The 21368-nt window shown below is 40.0% G+C and overlaps 1 protein-coding gene across 1 annotated transcript; it reads left to right on the top strand.

Annotated features, from left to right (window-relative positions):
* Positions 1-4157: 4157 nt before the first annotated feature.
* LOC132549944 (peptidase inhibitor R3HDML-like) lies at positions 4158-12951 on the top strand (the record flags this gene model as incomplete). The annotated part of the gene is given in 8 exon segments (XM_060213929.1): positions 4158-4181; positions 4183-4267; positions 4475-4526; positions 8889-9045; positions 9334-9558; positions 11890-12008; positions 12528-12625; positions 12881-12951. Coding segments are annotated over 8 exon segments (831 nt in total), but the record flags the coding sequence as incomplete, so codon positions are not given.
* Positions 12952-21368: the final 8417 nt, after the last annotated feature.

The following is a 21368-nucleotide window of genomic DNA, read 5'->3' as shown; positions in this document are numbered from 1 at the left end:
ATATTTGACGCTACCTGGTGATTGAGTACGATATTTGACGCTACCTGGTGATTGAGTACGATATTTAACGTTGCCTGGTGATAGAGTACTATATTTGACTTTACCTGGTGATTGAGTACGATATTTGACGCTACCTGGTGATTAAGTACAATATTTGACGCTACCTGGTGATTGAGTACGATATTTGACGCTACCTGGTGATTGAGTATGATATTTGACGCTACCTGGTGATTGAGTACGATATTTCACGCTACCTGGTGATTGAGTATGATATTTGACGCTACCTGGTGATAGAGTACAAATGTACTATATTTGACGCTACCTGGTGATAGAGTATGATATTTGAGGTTACCTGGTGATAGAGTATGATATTTGACGCTACCTGGTGATTGAGTACAATATTTGACGCTACCTGGTGATTGAGTACGATATTTGACGCTACCTGGTGATTGAGTACGATATTTGACGCTACCTGGTGATTGAGTACGATATTTAACGTTGCCTGGTGATAGAGTACTATATTTGACTTTACCTGGTGATTGAGTACGATATTTGACGCTACCTGGTGATAGAGTACTTTATTTGACGCTACATGATGATTGAGTACGATATTTGACGCTACCTGGTGAGTGAGTACGATATTTGACTCTACCTGGTGATAGAGTACTATATTTGACGCTACCTGGTGATAGAGTACTTTATTTGACGCTTCATGATGATTGAGTACGATATTTGACGCTACCTGGTGATTGAGTACGATATTTGACGCTACCTGGTGATAGAGTACTATATTTGACGCTACATGATGATTGAGTACGATATTTGACGCTACCTGGTGATTGAGTACGATATTTGACGCTACCTGGTGATAGAGTACGATATTTGACGCTACCTGGTGATAGAGTACAAATGTACTATATTTGACGCTACCTGGTGATAGAGTATGATATTTGAGGTTACCTGGTGATAGATTATGATATTTGAAGCTACCTGGTGATTGAGTACAATATTTGACGCTACCTGGTGATTGAGTACGATATTTGACGCTACCTGGTGATTGAGTACGATATTTGACGCTACCTGGTGATTGAGTACGATATTTGACGCTACCTGGTGATTGAGTACTATATTTGACGCTACCTGGTGATTGAGTACGATATTTGACGCTACCTGGTGATTGAGTATGATATTTGACGCTACCTGGTGATTGAGTACGATATTTGACGCTACCTGGTGATAGAGTACTATATGTAACGCTACCTGGTGATAGAGTACAAATGTATATATTTGACGCTACCTGGTGATTGAGTACGATATTTGACGCTACCTGGTGATTGAGTACAATATTTGACGCTACCTGGTGATTGAGTACGATATTTGACGCTACCTGGTTATAGAGTACTATATTTGACGCTACCTGGTGATTGGGTACGATATTTGACGCTACCTGGTGATTGAGTACAATATTTGACGCTACCTGGTGATTGAGTACGATATTTGACGCTACCTGGTGATTGAGTACGATATTTGACGCTACCTGGTGATTGAGTACGATATTTGACGCTACCTGGTGATAGAGTACTATATTTGACGCTACCTGGTGATAGAGTACAAATTGACGCTACCTGGTGATTGAGTACGATATTTGACGCTACCTGGTGATTAAGTACAATATTTGACGCTACCTGGTGATTGAGTACGATATTTGACGCTACCTGGTTATAGAGTACTATATTTGACGCTACCTGGTGATTGGGTACGATATTTGACGCTACCTGGTGATTGAGTACGATATTTTACGCTACCTGGTGATTGAGTACGATATTTGACGCTACCTGGTGATAGAGTACTATATTTGACGCTACATGATGATTGAGTACGATATTTGACGCTACCTGGTGATTGAGTACGATATTTGACGCTACCTGGTGATTGAGTATGATATTTGACGGTACCTGGTGATAGAGTACAAATGTACTATATGTGACGCTACCTGGTGATTGAGTACGATATTTGACGCTACCTGGTGATAGAGTACTATATTTGACGCTACCTGGTGATAGAGTACGATATTTGACGCTACCTGGTGATTGAGTACGATATTTGACGCTACCTGGTGATTGAGTACGATATTTGACGCTACCTGGTGATAGAGTATGATATTTGACGCTACCTGGTGATTGAGTATGATATTTGACGCTACCTGGTGATTGAGTACGATATTTGACGCTACCTGGTGATTGAGTACGATATTTGACGCTACCTGGTGATTGAGTACGATATTTGACGCTACCTGGTGATTGAGTACGATATTTGACGCTACCTGGTGATAGAGTACTATATTTGACGCTACATGATGATTGAGTACGATATTTGACGCTACCTGGTGATTAAGTACAATATTTGACGCTACCTGGTGATTGAGTACGATATTTGACGCTACCTGGTGATTGAGTATGATATTTGACGCTACCTGGTGATTGAGTACGATATTTGACGCTACCTGGTGATTGAGTACTATATTTGACGCTACCTGGTAATTGAGTACAAATGTACTATATTTGACGCTACCTGGTGATAGAGTATGATATTTGACGCTACCTGGTGATTGAGTATGATATTTGACGCTACCTGGTGATTGAGTACGATATTTGAAGCTACCTGGTGATTGAGTACGATATTTGACGCTACCTGGTGAGTGAGTACGATATTTGACGCTACCTGGTGATTGAGTACTACAAATGGTGACAGAGTATATTTTGACGCTACCTGGTGATTAAGTACAATATTTGACGCTACCTGGTGATTGAGTATGATATTTGACGCTACCTGGTGATTGAGTACGATATTTGACGCTACCTGGTGATAGAGTACTGACTATATTTGACGCTACCTGGTGATTGAGTACGATATTTGACGCTACCTGGTGATTGAGTACGATATTTGACGCTACCTGGTGATTGAGTACGATATTTGACGCTACCTGGTGATTGAGTACGATATTTGACGCTACCTGGTGATTGAGTACGATATTTGACGCTACCTGGTGATTGAGTACAATATTTGACGCTACCTGGTGATTGAGTACGATATTTGACGCTACCTGGTGATTGAGTAAGATATTTGACGCTACCTGGTGATTGAGTACGATATTTGACGCTACCTGGTGATAGAGTACTATATTTGACGCTACCTGGTGATAGAGTACAAATGTACTATATTTGACGCTACCTGGTGATTGAGTACGATACTTGACGCTACCTGGTGATTGAGTACAATATTTGACGCTACCTGGTGATTGAGTACGATATTTGACGCTACCTGGTTATAGAGTACTATATTTGACGCTACCTGGTGATTGGGTACGATATTTGACGCTACCTGGTGATTGGGTACGATATTTGACGCTACCTGGTGATAGAGTACTTTATTTGACGCTTCATGATGATTGAGTACGATATTTGACGCTACCTGGTAATTGAGTACGATATTTGACGCTACCTGGTGATTGAGTATGATATTTGACGCTAACTGGTGATTGAGTACGATATTTGAAGCTACCTGGTGATTGAGTACGATATTTGACGCTACCTGGTGATTGAGTATGATATTTGACGCTACCTGGTAATAGAGTACAAATGTACTATATTTGACGCTACCTGGTGATAGAGTATGATATTTGACGCTACCTGGTGATAGAGTATGATATTTGACGCTACCTGGTGATTGAGTAGGATATTTCACGCTACCTGGTGATTGAGTACTATATTTGACGCTACCTGGTGATTGAGTACAAATGTACTATATTTGACGCTACCTGGTGATAGAGTATGATATTTGACGCTACCTGGTGATTGAGTACGATATTTGACGCTACCTGGTGATTGAGTACTATATTTGACGCTACCTGGTGATAGAGTACGATATTTGACGCTACCTGGTGATTGAGTACTATATTTGACGCTACCTGGCGATTGAGTACAATATTTGACGTTTCCTGGTGATTGAGTACGATATTTCACGCTACCTGGTAAATGACTACGATGACAGGTTCTTACTCAGATACAATTGATAAAAACAGTTTGGAAAGTTTTACCGAAGCTAATGAGATATCAATCTGTGTCATATCAAATGACAAACCTAAAAACTGACCATTCTCTGTAGTGACATGCACTAAAAACCAGCCCCTTACATGGTTATGAAAGCGCCAGCCTATATAAGGTCAATCTGACTCATTCATCGACACTACGATCAATGCAGCATACAGGTGAGTTGTTTTTTATCTTCAGTAGAGTGATTGAGGTTCGCTGATGATGCGTTAATATATAAATGTAAGGTAAGAATTAACAAAACCATTCTTCAAATAGTGGAATATAAAAATTCAGAATTAGTTGATTGTGTATTTCAATACAAATTACATACAGCAGAGCGAATTATTGAATCAAATTACATTGCAAATGTTTCTTCATTCGAGGACTTGTCAGTGATGCAAAGCGCCTAAATTTTGAAACTCAGGGGCCGATTGAGTAAAACCAAGATTTAAAGTAAGAAGTGTTAAATTGAAGACGGAGATATATACTAGCCTCATAACTGAAAAAAAATTGATAATTTTACATATTTGATAACTTCAGAAGAAATGTATCAGCATGTATATTATGAACCGAGAATTCATTTCATTGTAGTAACCGTGATTATTGTTAGAGAGGTAACACTATTGTAGTAAGAGTGATTATTGTTAGAGAGGTAACACTATTGTAGTAACCGTGATTATTGTTAGAGGTAACACTATTGTAGTAACCGTGATTATTGTTAGAGATGTAACACTATTGTAGTAACAGTGATTATTGTCAGAGTTAACACTATTGTAGTAACAGTGATTATTGTTAGAGAGGTAACACTATTGTAGTAACAGTGATTATTGTTAGAGTTAACACTATTGTAGTAACAGTGATTATTGTTAGAGAGGTAACACTATTGTAGTAACAGTGATTATTGTTAGAGAGGTAACACTATTGTAGTAACAGTCATTATTGTTAGAGAGGTAACACTATTGTAGTAACAGTGATTATTGTTAGAGAGGTTACACTATTGTAGTAACCGTGATTATAGTTAGAGAGGTAACACTATTGTAGTAACAGTGATTATTGTTAGAGAGGTAACACTATTGTAGTAACAGTCATTATTGTTAGAGAGGTAACACTATTGTAGTAACAGTGATTATTGTTAGAGAGGTAACACTATTGTAGTAACAGTGATTATAGTTAGAGAGGTAACACTATTGTAGTAACCGTGATTATTGTTAGAGATGTAACACTATTGTAGTAACCGTGATTATTGTTAGAGGTATCACTATATATATATATATATATATGTATATATTTCCCTAGAACCGTGTTTGTATTTCCCTCGAACAGTGTATGTATTTCCCTAGAACAGTGTATATATTTCCCTAGAACAGTGTATGTATTTCCCTCGAACGGTGTATATATTTCCCTAGAACAGTGTATGTATTTCCCTAGAACAGTGTATGTATTTCCCTCGAACAGTGTATGTATTTCCCTCGAACAGTGTATGTATTTCCCTAGAACAGTGTATGTATTTCCCTCGAACAGTGTATGTATTTCTCTAGAACAGTGTATATATTTCCCTAGAACAGTGTATATATTTTCCTAGAACAGTGTATGTATTTCCCTAGAACAGTGTATATATTTCCCTATAACAGTGTATGTATTTCCCTAGAACAGTGTATGTATTTCCCTAGAACAGTGTATGTATTTCCCTAGAACATTGTATGTATTTCTCTAGAACAGTGTATGTATTTCCCTAAAACACTGTATGTATTTCCCTAGAACAGTGTATGTATTTCCCTCGAACAGTGTATGTATTTCCCTAGAACAGTGTATATATTTCCCTAGAACAGTGTATATATTTCCCTAGAACAGTGTATGTATTTCCCTAAAACAGTGTATGTATTTCCCTAGAACAGTGTATGTATTTCCCTCGAACAGTGTATGTATTTCCCTCGAACAGTGTATATATTTCCCTAGAACAGTGTATGTATTTCCCTAGTATTTCCCTAGAACAGTGTATGTATTTCCCTAAAACAGTGTATGTATTTCACTAGAACAGTGTATGTATTTCCCTAGAACAGTGTATGTATTTCCCTAGAACAGTGTATGTATTTCCCTAGAACAGTGTATATATTTCCCTAGAACAGTGTATATATTTCCCTAGATATATTTCAGTGTATGTATTTCCCTAAAACAGTGTATGTATTTCCCTAGAACAGTGTATGTATTTCCCTCGAACAGTGTATGTATTTCCCTAGAACAGTGTATATATTTCCCTAGAACAGTGTATATATTTCCCTAGAACAGTGTATGTATTTCCCTAGAAAGGTGTATGTATTTCCCTCGAACAGTGTATGTATTTCCCTCGAACAGTGTATGTATTTCCCTAAAACAGTGTATGTATTTCCCTCGAACAGTGTATGTATTTCCCTCGAACAGTGTATGTATTTCCCTCGAACAGTGTATGTATTTCCCTAGAACAGTGTATATATTTCCCTAGAACAGTGTATGTATTTCCCTAGAACAGTGTATGTATTTCTCTAGAACAGTGTATGTATTTCCCTAGAACAGTGTATATATTTCCCTAGAACAGTGTATATATTTCCCTAGAACAGTGTATGTATTTCCCTAGAACAGTGTATATATTTCCCTAGAACAGTGTATGTACTTCCCTAGAACAGTGTATATATTTCCCTAGAACAGTGTATGTATTTCCCTAAAACAGTGTATGTATTTCCCTAGAAAGGTGTATGTATTTCCCTCGAACAGTGTATGTATTTCCCTAAAACAGTGTATGTATTTCCCTCGAACAGTGTATGTATTTCCCTAGAACAGTGTATATATTTCCCTAGAACAGTGTATGTAATTCCCTAGAACAGTGTATGTATTTCTCTAGAACAGTGTATATATCTCCCTAGAACAGTGTATGTATTTCCCTAGAACAGTGTATATATTTCCCTAGAACAGTGTATGTATTTCCCTAGAACAGTGTATATATTTCCCTAGAACAGTGTATGTACTTCCCTAGAACAGTGTATGTATTTCCCTAGAACAGTGTATATATTTCCCTAGGACAGTGTTAGGATGATACCTTATGTACCAGGAAGTGTTATTAGGAGTTGTATCAAACGTTGACCATTCACTGACCAGTCATTCACTGACCACATGTGAATGGACAGTATTTTTTATGACCTCCATTGTTGATCTCCATTAACATTATTACACGGCGTAGACTTTTATTATCAACACTTCCTCCATGGTATACTGTCTTCATGTTTATCATCCTGTGTAGTATGTGCGATTCTAAATGTAAATAAGATATTTCTCTGTACAAAACGATAAACTGCGGTTGTATTAAAATGTTAAATACGTTTTTCTAGTCTATGATGGATATTTAACATACCGATTGATCGCCATATATAGAAAAAATGAGTTACCGACAGATAATTCACAATGTCTTACACTTATTTTCAGGAGAAAATGAAACTTAGATATACATCGCGATTATATTGGTCGCAAGGCTAAGTAGACTTCGGAAGGAACTGATGTAGAGGAGAATAGTTACAGGCATATAACTGTAACGGTCAAATACATCAGGGACAATACTACACCTGACCACAACGGTCTAGTACATCAGGGACAATACCAAACCTGACTATAACGGTCTAGTACATCAGGGACAATACTACACCTGACTATAACGGTCTAGTACATCAGGGACAATACCAAACCTGACTATAACGGTCTAGTACATCAGGGACAATACTACACCTGACTATAACGGTCTAGTACATCAAGGACAATACTAAACCTGACCACAACGGTCTAGTACATCAGGGACAATACCAAACCTGACTATAACGGTCTAGTACATCAAGGACAATACTACACCTGACCATAACGGTCTAACAAATCAAGGACAATACCAAACCTGACTATAACGGTCTAGAACATCAGGGACAATACTACACCTGACTATAACGGTCTAGTACATCAAGGACAATACTAAACCTGACCATAGTGGTATAGTACATAAGGGACAATACCACACCTGACCATAACGGTCTAGTACATCAGGGACAATACCACACCTGACTATAACGATCTAGTATATCAGTGACAATACCACACCTGACCATAACGGTCTAACAAATCAAGGACAATACCAAACCTGACTATAACGGTCTAGTATATCAGTGACAATACTACACCTGACTTGGCGGTCAAGTACATCAGAGACAATACCACACCTGACTATAGTGGTCTAGTAAATCAAGGACAATACTACACCTGACTATAGCGGTCAAGTACATAAGGGACAATACCACACCTGACAATAACGGTCTAGTACATCAGTGACAATACCACACCTGACCATAACGGTCTAACAAATCAAGGACAATACCACACCTGACAATAACGGTCTAGTATATCAGTGACAATACTACACCTGACTATAGTGGTCTAGTAAATCAAGGACAATAATACACCTGACTATAGCGGTCAAGTACATCAGGGACAATACCACACCTGACAATAACGGTTTAGAACATCAGGGACAATACCACACCTGACCATAACGGTCGTGTACATCAGGGACAATACCAAACCTGACCATAACGATCTAGTATATCAGTGACAATACCACACCTGACCATAACACATTGTGACGTATATCGTACACACACAATGATAGACCGATAATTGGAAGGTTTTGACAAATAAAAAATACACAATGAAGTCCTGTATTCATTTTCTCCGTCTGGGAGTCTCATATCTTTAAACATAACCTATAAATGAACTATTTCTACATTTTAGCTACAAGATGGATATATTTCCTAGTCTATTGGTGATAGTTACATCATTAGTGAGCATGTGCGGAAGTCTTCAAGACATTTCCCAGTATAGGGGATACATCCAGACCTTCCATAACGTGCTCCGGGCCCGTGAAGGAGCCGCAGACATGCAGTTCATGGTAAGCTGTATGTGTCATTAGCAAAAACACAGTAAGTACTCGGATGGAATGGAAATGGTACAGTGTAGCTTATCATTATTTCTAGGCTTTAAAAACCTTAGAATACTTTTCAGATTTCGTGGTATCACCACTTAAACTGTATTGAGACAAGCTAGATATTATCTTCTGTTTCTTCCTGTACATGTAGGACGGATACACGTAGAGACGAAAGGGTAACTCTATTGTCCGGTGATAATTCCTTGCATTTTTAACTCACAATATTATTCCCTTTTTTGTTTTCATTCCTAGAGCTACGACCTGGGGCTGGAGAGGAGGGCCGCTTCCTGGGCCAACCGTTGTATGTTCCGCCACCAGATGGCAGGGTTCGGAGAAAACTTAGCATTCGTGTCCAGCACTGGTCAAGCTGTGAATGACCTATACAGCATCAACAACGCTATCAGCAACTGGTACGCAGAGCGTCCACTTTGGCGTGGGGGTACCGGGCACTGTGGCTCCGCCTGTCATTATACACAGGTGAGAGACTCTGTCTATCATTACACACAGGTGGGTGACTCCGCCTGTCATTACACACAGGTTATGGCCTCCTTTCTGTCATTACAAACAGGTGTGTGACTCCGGCTGTCATTTCACACAGGTGAGGGACTCCTTTCTGTCATTACACACAGGTGAGGGACTCCTTTCTGTCATTACACACAGGTGAGGGACTCCTTTGTTTCATTACAAACAGATGAGGGACTCCTTTCTGTCATTACACACAGGTGTGTGACTCCGTCTGTCATTACACACAGGAGTGTGACTCCGTCTGTCATTACACACAGGTGTGTGACTCCGTTTGTCATTTCACGCAGGTGTGTGACTCCGTCTGACATTACACACAGGTGAGAGACTCCGTCTGTCATTATACACAGGTGAGTGACTGTCTGTCATTACACACAGGCGAGAGACTCCGTCAGTCATTATACACAGGCGAGAGACTCCGTCTGTCATTATGCACAGGTGAGACATTCCGTTTGTCATTATACACAGGTGAGACATTCCGTCTGTCATTATACACAGATGAGGGACTCCTTTCTGTCATTACACACAGGTGTGTGACTCCGTCTGTCATTACACACAGGTGAGAGACTCCGTCTGTCATTACACACAGGCGAGAGACTCCGTCTGTCATTATACACAGGTGAGTGACTGTCTGTCATTACACATAGGCGAGAGACTCCGTCAGTCATTACACACAGGCGAGAGACTCCGTCTGTCATTATGCACAGGTGAGACATTCCGTCTGTCATTATACACAGGTGAGACATTCCGTCTGTCATTATACACAGATGAGGGACTCCTTTCTGTCATTACACACAGGTGTGTGACTCCGTCTGTCATTACACACAGGTGAGAGACTCCGTCTGTCATTACACACAGGCGAGAGACTCCGTCTGTCATTATACACAGGTGAGTAACTCCGTCTGTCATTGCATACAGGTAAGGAACTCCTCTCTACCATTACACACAGGTGTGTGACTCCATCTTTCATTGCATACAGGTAAGGAACTTCTCTCTGTCATAAAACACAGGTAAGGGAATACTCTCTGTCATTACACACAAGTGAGTGACTACGTGACATTTCACATAGGTCATTACATACAAGTGATGATATATGTCGATTGTAGATTGCCCCGGACTTGTTACTGACGTGTTAGTTACCAATGTCTATTGTATATAATTGTAGATTGTCCCGGACTTGTTACTGACGTGTTAGTTACCAATGTCTATTGTATATAATTGTAGATTGTCCCGGACTTGTTACTTACCTGTTAGTTACCAATGTCTATTGTATATAATTGTAGATTGTCCCGGACTTGTTACTGACGTGTTAGTTACCAATGTCTATTGTATATAATTGTAGATTGTCCCGGACTTGTTACTTACCTGTTAGTTACCAATGTCTGTTGTATATAATTGTAGATTGTCCCGGACTTGTTACTTACCTATTAGTTACCAATGTCTATTGTATATAATTGTAGATTGTCCCGGACTTGTTACTGACGTGTTAGTTACCAATGTCTATTGTATATAATTGTAGATTGTCCCGGACTTGTTACTTACCTGTTAGTTACCAATGTCTATTGTATATAATTGTAGATTGTCCCGGACTTGTTACTGACGTGTTAGTTACCAATGTCTATTGTATATAATTGTAGATTGTCCCGGACTTGTTACTGACGTGTTAGTTACCAATGTCTATTGTATATAATTGTAGATTGTCCCGGACTTGTTACTGACGTGTTAGTTACCAATGTCTATTGTATATAATTGTAGATTGTCCCGGACTTGTTACTGACGTGTTAGTTACCAATGTCTATTGTATATAATTGTAGATTGTCCCGGACTTGTTACTGACGTGTTAGTTACCAATGTCTATTGTATATAATTGTAGATTGTCCCGGACTTGTTACTGACGTGTTAGTTACCAATGTCTATTGTATATAATTGTAGATTGTCCCGGACTTGTTACTGACGTGTTAGTTACCAATGTCTATTGTATATAATTGTAGATTGTCCCGGACTTGTTACTGACGTGTTAGTTACCAATGTCTATTGTATATAATTGTAGATTGTCCCGGACTTGTTACTGACGTGTTAGTTACCAATGTCTATTGTATATAATTGTAGATTGTCCCGGACTTGTTACTGACGTGTTAGTTACCAATGTCTATTGTATATAATTGTAGATTGTCCCGGACTTGTTACTGACGTGTTAGTTACCAATGTCTATTGTATATAATTGTAGATTGTCCCGGACTTGTTACTGACGTGTTAGTTACCAATGTCTATTGTATATAATTGTAGATTGTATGGTCCCGGACTTCACGTCTCGGATGTGCTCTAAATCACTGCTCCATCTTAGGAGATAGAAATGGTCAAGTCTATCAAAACGCCAAATATTTTGTTTGTTTCTATTCACCAATGTAAGTACATGAATTTACATATTGTTTAAATCTACCGTCCACATTGAGATGTTAGTTCAGATATAACCTGCACGCTCCTTTCTTCACGGTCAAATCGTCAGTAATTGTTTAAGGTCGCTACACGGTGGTACTGCCATGTTAACAGTACATTAACTGAAATATATTTTCAATAAAATAAGAGAAAGATAAGAACAAAAGAAAAAAATTACACGGAGAAAAAGTACAATTAGAATAAGCACAGGTATTCCGGCAGGGTAAGAGACTTCGGCTTGATCGACGACAACGTCATATAAATGTTTGTAAATCCAAGTAAGTAATGTCACGTTCTCAAACAAGGCAACTGGCCTTCATATCACACAAAGAAAATGACACATTTACAATGAGATTACTATGGCGACCGTAAAACTTCTTTATTATCTCTATCTACTTCTCGAAGTCCTGTGTTGTGAGTTTGTCTGTCACTTGTCATGGGTTTGACTTGTATCATAAATAATGCATACCTATATATTTTACTTGAAGGGGGAACTGGGTAGGTGAGCCTGCCTTCTTGAGAGGTCCGCCCTGTTCGAGATGTCCCGCCGGCAACACGTGCTTAAATGGACTTTGTTTAGGACAAAGTGTGTATTAACGACGTGATACAGATATTGTTCGACGGAGGGTCGCCATTGCCAGATATCAGAATTTAAAACGATATATTGACTTATTCATCTTCATAATTATGACTTATTTGAGATTTCCCTCCAGAATAAGTTTTTCCTAGATCTTGAAGAAAACTAATGCATAGTTAATTTTACATAGGTAATTGAAATAACATAAAAATAATAACAATGTTATTCTTGGCATTTAGTAAATATGTAATTACCCTTTAACAGGTATTAATCCTCGAGGACGAAGGAGTGTGGACAACTGCCAGTCAATCAACGGTACAGATACGTGTGCCTGATCATACCAGGCTACAATGGTAAGCTTGGATTATTGGTACAAACAAACAGGGTCAGGCCAAAATACTGCTTAAAACATGTCTATGTGTTCCTTTGTATAATTCACCATGTATGATGATTCATTCAGCGGAATTCTCAAAACAATGACAAAGCACAACTTATCATCTTTTAATACTTTCGGTTTTGGAAATTTGATTTCTAATTTTGACATTTTAGTAATAAAACATTGTAACGAATCATTCATCATATCCATCTATATATTTGGACTGAATTAACTGACACACCTTTCTTGTTTTATCGTTTTTGTTTTAGAGTATAAAGAAAGCGCAAGATCAACCATCATATCGCCAAGAACTCAGGATACATCACCATGTCGCCATGAACTCAGGATACATCACCATATCGACAGGACCACACGATACATCACCATATCGCCGCGAACTCAGGGAGAGCTATCATATCGTGCTAGTCCATCAAATCGACATACCAATAAATTTTTCATCATGTAGAAATACTTTATCATGGAATATCAGTTACTTGTATATTTTTATTTGAGACCAGCAGTCAGCTCGTAGTAATCGTAAACATAACATGTTATCTTGGAATGTAAATAAAAATCATTGTCAACCATAAACGTCTTTTATTAATGTTTTACAGTTAAAATTATTATGCACGATTCTTCGTCTCCAGTGGGTTACAGTGTTACATCGTCTCCAGTATGTGTTACACCGTCTCCTGTAGGTGTCAGTGTTACATCGTCTTCAGTAGGTGAAAGTGTTACATCGTCTCCAGTTGTTGACAGTGTTACATCATCTCCAGTAGGTGATAGTGTTACACCGTCTCCAGTAGGTGACAGTGTTACATCGTCTCCTGTAGGTAACAGTGTTACATCGTCTCCAGTAGGTGACAGTGTTACAGTAGGTGATAGTGTTACATCGTCTCCAGTAGGTAACAGTGTTACATCGTCTCCAGTAGGTAACAGTGTTACATCGTCTCCAGTAGGTGACAGTGTTACATCGTCTCCAGTAGGTAACAGTGTTACATCGTCTCCAGTAAGTAACAGTGTTACATCGTCTGTAGTAGGTAACAGTGTTACATCGTCTCCAGTAGGTGACAGTGTTACATCGTCTCCAGTAGGTGACAGTGTTACATCGTCTCCAGTAGGTGACAGTGTTACATAGTAGGTGACAGTGTTACATCGTCTCCAGTAGGTGACAGTGTTACATCGTCTCCAGTAGGTGACAGTGTTACATCGTCTCCAGTAGGTGACAGTGTTACATCGTCTCCAGTAGGTGACAGTGTTACATCGTCTCCAGTAGGTGACAGTGTTACATCGTTTCCAGTAGGTGACAGTGTTACATCGTCTCCAGTAGGTGACAGTGTTACATCGTCTCCAGTAGGTGACAGTGTTACATCGTCTCCAGTAGGTGACAGTGTTACATCGTCTCCAGTAGGTGACAGTGTTACAGTAGGTGATAGTCTTACATCGTCTCCAGTAGATGACAGTGTTACATCGTCTCCAGTAGGTGACAGTGTTACAGTAGGTAACAGTGTTATATCGTCTCCAGTAGGTGACAGTGTTACATCGTCTCCAGTAGGTGACAGTGTTACATCGTCTCCAGTAGGTGACAGTGTTACAGTAGGTGACAGTGTTATATCGTCTCCAGTAGGTGACAGTGTTACATCGCCTCCAGTAGGTGACAGTGTTACATCGCCTCCAGTAGGTGATAGTGTTACATCGTCTCTAGTAGGTGACAGTGTTACATCGTCTCCAGTAGGTGATAGTGTTACATCGTCTCCAGTAGGTGATAGTGTTACATCGTCTCCAGTAGGTGACAGTGTTATATCGTCTCCAGTAGGTGATAGTGTTACATCGTCTCCAGTAGGTGATAGTGTTACATCGTCTCCAGTAGGTGACAGTGTTACATCGTCTGTAGTAGGTAACAGTGTTACATCGTCTCCAGTAGGTGACAGTGTTACATCGTCTGTAGTAGGTGACAGTGTTACATCGTCTCTAGAAGGTGACAGTGTTACATCGTCTCTAGTAGGTGACAGTGTTACATCGTCTCCAGTAGGTGATAGTGTTACATCGTCTCTAGTAGGTGACAGTGTTACATCGTCTCTAGTAGGTGACAGTGTTACAGTAGGTGATAGTCTTACATCGTCTCCAGTAGATGACAGTGTTACATCGTCTCCAGTAGGTGACAGTGTTACAGTAGGTGATAGTGTTACATCGTCTCCAGTAGGTGACAGTGTTACAGTAGGTGATAGTCTTACATCGTCTCCAGTAGATGACAGTGTTACATCGTCTCCAGTAGGTGACAGTGTTACAGTAGGTGATAGTGTTACATCGTCTCCAGTAGGTGATAGTGTTACATCGTCTCCAGTAGGTAACAGTGTTACATCGTCTCCAGTAGGTGACAGTGTTACATCGTCTGTAGTAGGTAACAGTGTTACATCGTTTCCAGTAGGTGACAGTGTTACATCGTCTCCAGTAGGTGACAGTGTTACAGTAGGTGATAGTCTTACAACGTCTCCAGTAGATGACAGTGTTACATCGTCTCCAGTAGGTGACAGTGTTACAGTAGGTAACAGTGTTACATCGTCTCCAGTAGATGACAGTGTTACATCGTCTCCAGTAGGTGACAGTGTTACAGTAGGTAACAGTGTTATATCGTCTCCAGTAGGTGACAGTGTTACATCGTCTCCAGTAGGTGACAGTGTTACAGTAGGTAACAGTGTTACATCGTCTCCAGTAGGTGACAGTGTTACGTCGCCTCCAGTAGGTGACAGTGTTACATCGCCTCCAGTAGGTGATAGTGTTACATCGTCTCTAGTAGGTGACAGTGTTACATCGTCTCCAGTAGGTGATAGTGTTACATCGTCTCCAGTAGGTGATAGTGTTACATCATCTCAAGTAGGTGACAGTGTTACAGTAGGTGACAGTGTTACATCGTCTGTAGTAGGTAACAGTGTTACATCGTCTCCAGTAGGTGATAGTGTTACATCGTCTCCAGTAGGTGACAGTGTTATATCGTTTCCAGTAGGTGATAGTGTTACATCGTCTCCAGTAGGTGATAGTGTTACATCGTCTCCAGTAGGTGACAGTGTTACATCGTCTGTAGTAGGTAACAGTGTTACATCGTCTCCAGTAGGTGACAGTGTTACAGTAGGTGATAGTCTTACATCGTCTCCAGTAGATGACAGTGTTACATCGTCTCCAGTAGGTGACAGTGTTACAGTAGGTGATAGTGTTACATCGTCTCCAGTAGGTGATAGTGTTACATCGTCTCCAGTAGGTAACAGTGTTACATCGTCTCCAGTAGGTGACAGTGTTACATCGTCTGTAGTAGGTAACAGTGTTACATCGTTTCCAGTAGGTGACAGTGTTACATCGTCTCCAGTAGGTGACAGTGTTACATCGTCTCCAGTAGGTAACAGTGTTACATCGTCTCCAGTAGGTGACAGTGTTACAGTAGGTGATAGTGTTACATCGTCTCCAGTAGGTGACAGTGTTACAGTAGGTGATAGTCTTACATCGTCTCCAGTAGATGACAGTGTTACATCGTCTCCAGTAGGTGACAGTGTTACAGTAGGTGATAGTGTTACATCGTCTCCAGTAGGTGATAGTGTTACATCGTCTCCAGTAGGTAACAGTGTTACATCGTCTCCAGTAGGTGACAGTGTTACATCGTCTGTAGTAGGTAACAGTGTTACATCGTTTCCAGTAGGTGACAGTGTTACATCGTCTCCAGTAGGTGACAGTGTTACATCGTCTCCAGTAGGTGACAGTGTTACAGTAGGTGATAGTCTTACAACGTCTCCAGTAGATGACAGTGTTACATCGTCTCCAGTAGGTGACAGTGTTACAGTAGGTAACAGTGTTACATCGTCTCCAGTAGATGACAGTGTTACATCGTCTCCAGTAGGTGACAGTGTTACAGTAGGTAACAGTGTTATATCGTCTCCAGTAGGTGACAGTGTTACATCGTCTCCAGTAGGTGACAGTGTTACATCGTCTCCAGTAGGTGACAGTGTTACAGTAGGTGACAGTGTTACATCGTCTCCAGTAGGTGACAGTGTTACATCGTCTCCAGTAGGTGACAGTGTTACATCGTCTCCAGTAGGTGACAGTGTTACAGTAGGTGACAGTGTTATATCGTCTCCAGTAGGTGACAGTGTTACGTCGCCTCCAGTAGGTGACAGTGTTACATCGCCTCCAGTAGGTGATAGTGTTACATCGTCTCTAGTAGGTGACAGTGTTACATCGTCTCCAGTAGGTGATAGTGTTACATCGTCTCCAGTAGGTGATAGTGTTACATCATCTCAAGTAGGTGACAGTGTTACAGTAGGTGACAGTGTTACATCGTCTGTAGTAGGTAACAGTGTTACATCGTCTCCAGTAGGTGATAGTGTTACATCGTCTCCAGTAGGTGACAGTGTTATATCGTCTCCAGTAGGTGATAGTGTTACATCGTCTCCAGTAGGTGATAGTGTTACATCGTCTCCAGTAGGTGACAGTGTTACATCGTCTGTAGTAGGTAACAGTGTTACATCGTCTCCAGTAGGTAACAGTGTTACATCGTCTCCAGTAGGTGACAGTGTTACATCGTCTGTAGTAGGTGACAGTGTTACATCGTCTCTAGAAGGTGACAGTGTTACATCGTCTCCAGTAGGTGACAGTGTTACATCGTCTGTAGTAGGTGACAGTGTTACATCGTCTCTAGTAGGTGACAGTGTTACATCGTCTCTAGTAGGTGACAGTGTTACATCGTCTGTAGTAGGTGATAGTGTTACATCGTCTCCAGTAGGTGATAGTGTTACATCGTCTCCAGTAGGTGACAGTGTTATATCGTCTCCAGTAGGTGATACTGTTACATCGTCTCCAGTAGGTGATAGTGTTACATCATCTCAAGTAGGTGACAGTGTTACAGTAGGTGACAGTGTTACATCGTCTCCAGTAGATGACAGTGTTACATCGTCTCCAGTAGGTGATAGTGTTACATCGTCTCTAGTAGGTGACAGTGTTACATCGTCTGTAGTAGGTGATAGTGTTACATCGTCTCCAGTAGGTGATAGTGTTACATCGTCTCCAGTAGGTGACAGTAATACAGTAGGTAACAGTGTTATATCGTCTCCAGTAGGTAACAGTGTTATATCGTCTCCAGTAGATGACAGTGTTACATCGTCTCCAGTAGGTGACAGTGTTACATCGTCTCCAGTAGGTGGCAGTGTTATATCGTCTCCAGTAGATGACAGTGTTACATCGTCTCCAGTAGGTGACAGTGTTACAGTAGGTGATAGTCTTACATCGTCTCCAGTAGGTGACAGTAATACAGTAGGTAACAGTGTTATATCGTCTCCAGTAGGTAACAGTGTTATATCGTCTCCAATAGATGACAGTGTTACATCGTCTCCAGTAGGTGACAGTGTTACATCGTCTCCAGTAGGTGATAGTGTTACATCGTCTCCAGTAGGTGATAGTGTTACATCATCTCAAGTAGGTGACAGTGTTACAGTAGGTGACAGTGTTATATCGTCTGTATTAGGTGATAGTGTTACATCGTCTCCAGTAGGTGGTAGTGTTACATCGTCTCCAGTAGGTGACAGTGTTACACCGTCTCCAGTAGGTGATAGTGTTACATCGTCTCCAGTAGGTGACAGTGTTACATCGTCTCCAGTAGGTGACAGTGTTACATCGTCTCTAGTAGGTGACAGTGTTACATCGTCTCCAGTAGGTGATAGTGTTACATCGTCTCCAGTAGGTACATCGTCTCCAGTAGGTGACAGTGTTACATCGTCTCCAGTAGGTGACAGTGTTACATCGTCTCCAGTAGGTGATAGTGTTACATCGTCTCCAGTAGGTGACAGTGTTACATCGTCTCCAGTAGGTGATAGTGTTACACCGTCTCCAGTAGGTGATAGTGTTACATCGTCTCCAGTAGGTGACAGTGTTACATCGTCTCCAGTAGGTGACAGTGTTACACCGTCTCCAGTAGGTGACAGTGTTACATCGTCTCCAGTAGGTGACAGTGTTATATCGTCTCCAGTAGATGATAGTGTTACATCGTCTCCAGTAGGTGATAGTGTTACATCATCTCAAGTAGGTGACAGTGTTACAGTAGGTGACAGTGTTACATCGTCTCCAGTAGATGACAGTGTTACATCGTCTCCAGTAGGTGATAGTGTTACATCGTCTCCAGTAGGTGACAGTGTTACATCGTCTGTAGTAGGTGATAGTGTTACATCGTCTCCAGTAGGTGATAGTGTTACATCGTCTCCAGTAGGTGACAGTAATACAGTAGGTAACAGTGTTATATCGTCTCCAGTAGGTAACAGTGTTATATCGTCTCCAGTATATGACAGTGTTACATCGTCTCCAGTAGGTGACAGTGTTACAGTAGGTGACAGTGTTACATCGTCTCCAGTAGATGACAGTGTTACATCGTCTCCAGTAGGTGATAGTGTTACATCGTCTCTAGTAGGTGACAGTGTTACATCGTCTGTAGTAGGTGATAGTGTTACATCGTCTCCAGTAGGTGATAGTGTTACATCGTCTCCAGTAGGTGACAGTAATACAGTAGGTAACAGTGTTATATCGTCTCCAGTAGGTAACAGTGTTATATCGTCTCCAGTAGATGACAGTGTTACATCGTCTCCAGTAGGTGACAGTGTTACATCGTCTCCAGTAGGTGACAGTGTTATATCGTCTCCAGTAGGTGAGTGTTACATCGTCTCCAGTAGGTGACAGTGTTACAGTAGGTGATAGTCTTACATCGTCTCCAGTAGGTGACAGTAATACAGTAGGTAACAGTGTTATATCGTCTCCAGTAGGTAACAGTGTTATATCGTCTCCAATAGATGACAGTGTTACATCGTCTCCAGTAGGTGACAGTGTTATATCGTCTCCAGTAGGTGACAGTGTTACATCGCCTCCAGTAGGTGACAGTGTTACATCGTCTCCAGTAGGTAACAGTGTTATATCGTCTCCAGTAGGTGATAGTGTTACAGTAGGTAACAGTGTTATATCGTCTCCAGTAGGTGATAGTGTTACATCGTCTCCAGTAGGTGACAGTGTTACATCGTCTGTAATAGGTGATAGTGTTACATCGTCTCCAGTAGGTGATAGTGTTACATCGTCTCCAGTAGGTGACAGTGTTACATCGTCTCCAGTAGGTGACAGTGTTATATCGTCTCCAGTAGATGATAGTGTTACATATTAAACAATAGTGTACCGCTTCCTGTTTTAATTGCCAATAAGTTCTGCCAACATATCAACAGGAATACAGACCAATGATTGTAGGAAAGAATTTAAGATATTGTTATGAAACCGCCGTATGTTATTTACAACACTGTAAAAAGAATGAGTATTTACAAGAGTTACAATTATCGGAATCACGCATACCTGTATGTTCCAACGGGAAAGAAAAAGAAAATAAGCAAGGTACAAAATGCCAAGAAAAAGTGTTTGATTATTTAAAAAAAATATTTCCGTCGATAAAATCAGATGCCGATTAAACACAGAGATAATAAAGAATAATAATGAGAGGAAATGAGAGGAAAATAGGTGAAATTTTAATGTATAACCAAACAGACATTGACAGGAAATAAATACATTCAATTAAAACAAAAACATAAATAATACCTTTTAAATATAAATTAATACATTGCTTCAATTATAGGATTGTTAGACTTAAAATGTACTAACGATCCTATAATTATCGTTTTTATTAGACTGTAAAGACTATACATTTACCAATTTCTGTTGTTTATTAAAACCCTTCAGTGAAATCACGAGTACACTGTAATAGCCTCTATCACAAGACTAGGACGTATTATCGTGTTGTCTCCAGTTTTGTAAACTTCATCTTCTATAATAAAACAACGAAGCCGATATAATATCAGATTCTTGGAGACAATGATCACCAGTAAATATTCAGGTATGTATATCAGACTTCAATTGTAACATACAATAAAATCGAAATGTTTAAACCACGTAATAATCTGTCATTATCTCCGTGTATAAAAATCTGAAGGATGTTTATATATACCGCTGATACAAAGTGAGAACACTGACCTGATGTAAACAAGAATAAGGTAAACACCGTTAACATCACTGATAAAAACATTAGCTAGTTAAATTATATAAAGTCACACACATTTACGTTATACTGTCAAAGGCTAGTAATAAGTTTCTTTTTGTTTGAGAACATGGAAAAAATAACCACACGAAACAGAATGTTTTAAATGTTTAAACACATACTTGTTCATGTATCAAACTCTCAACAATAGGAATACTTAACTATCAACGACCAAGTATATCTCAAATTATAGCTGTAAAAATAAATCGGACATCGATAACTGAAATATCGATGTAGAAGTAATTAGGATGTCAGTGAAGTAATTAGGATGTCTGTGA

Source organism: Ylistrum balloti, unplaced genomic scaffold (genome assembly GCF_031769215.1).
Source record: "Ylistrum balloti isolate Yb309-2 unplaced genomic scaffold, AGI_CSIRO_Ybal_v1 Utg370092, whole genome shotgun sequence".
Lineage (NCBI taxonomy): Eukaryota > Metazoa > Mollusca > Bivalvia > Pectinida > Pectinidae > Ylistrum > Ylistrum balloti.
The sequence above is the reverse complement of the archived record's forward strand: the minus strand, read 5'-3'. Positions and strand labels throughout refer to the sequence as shown.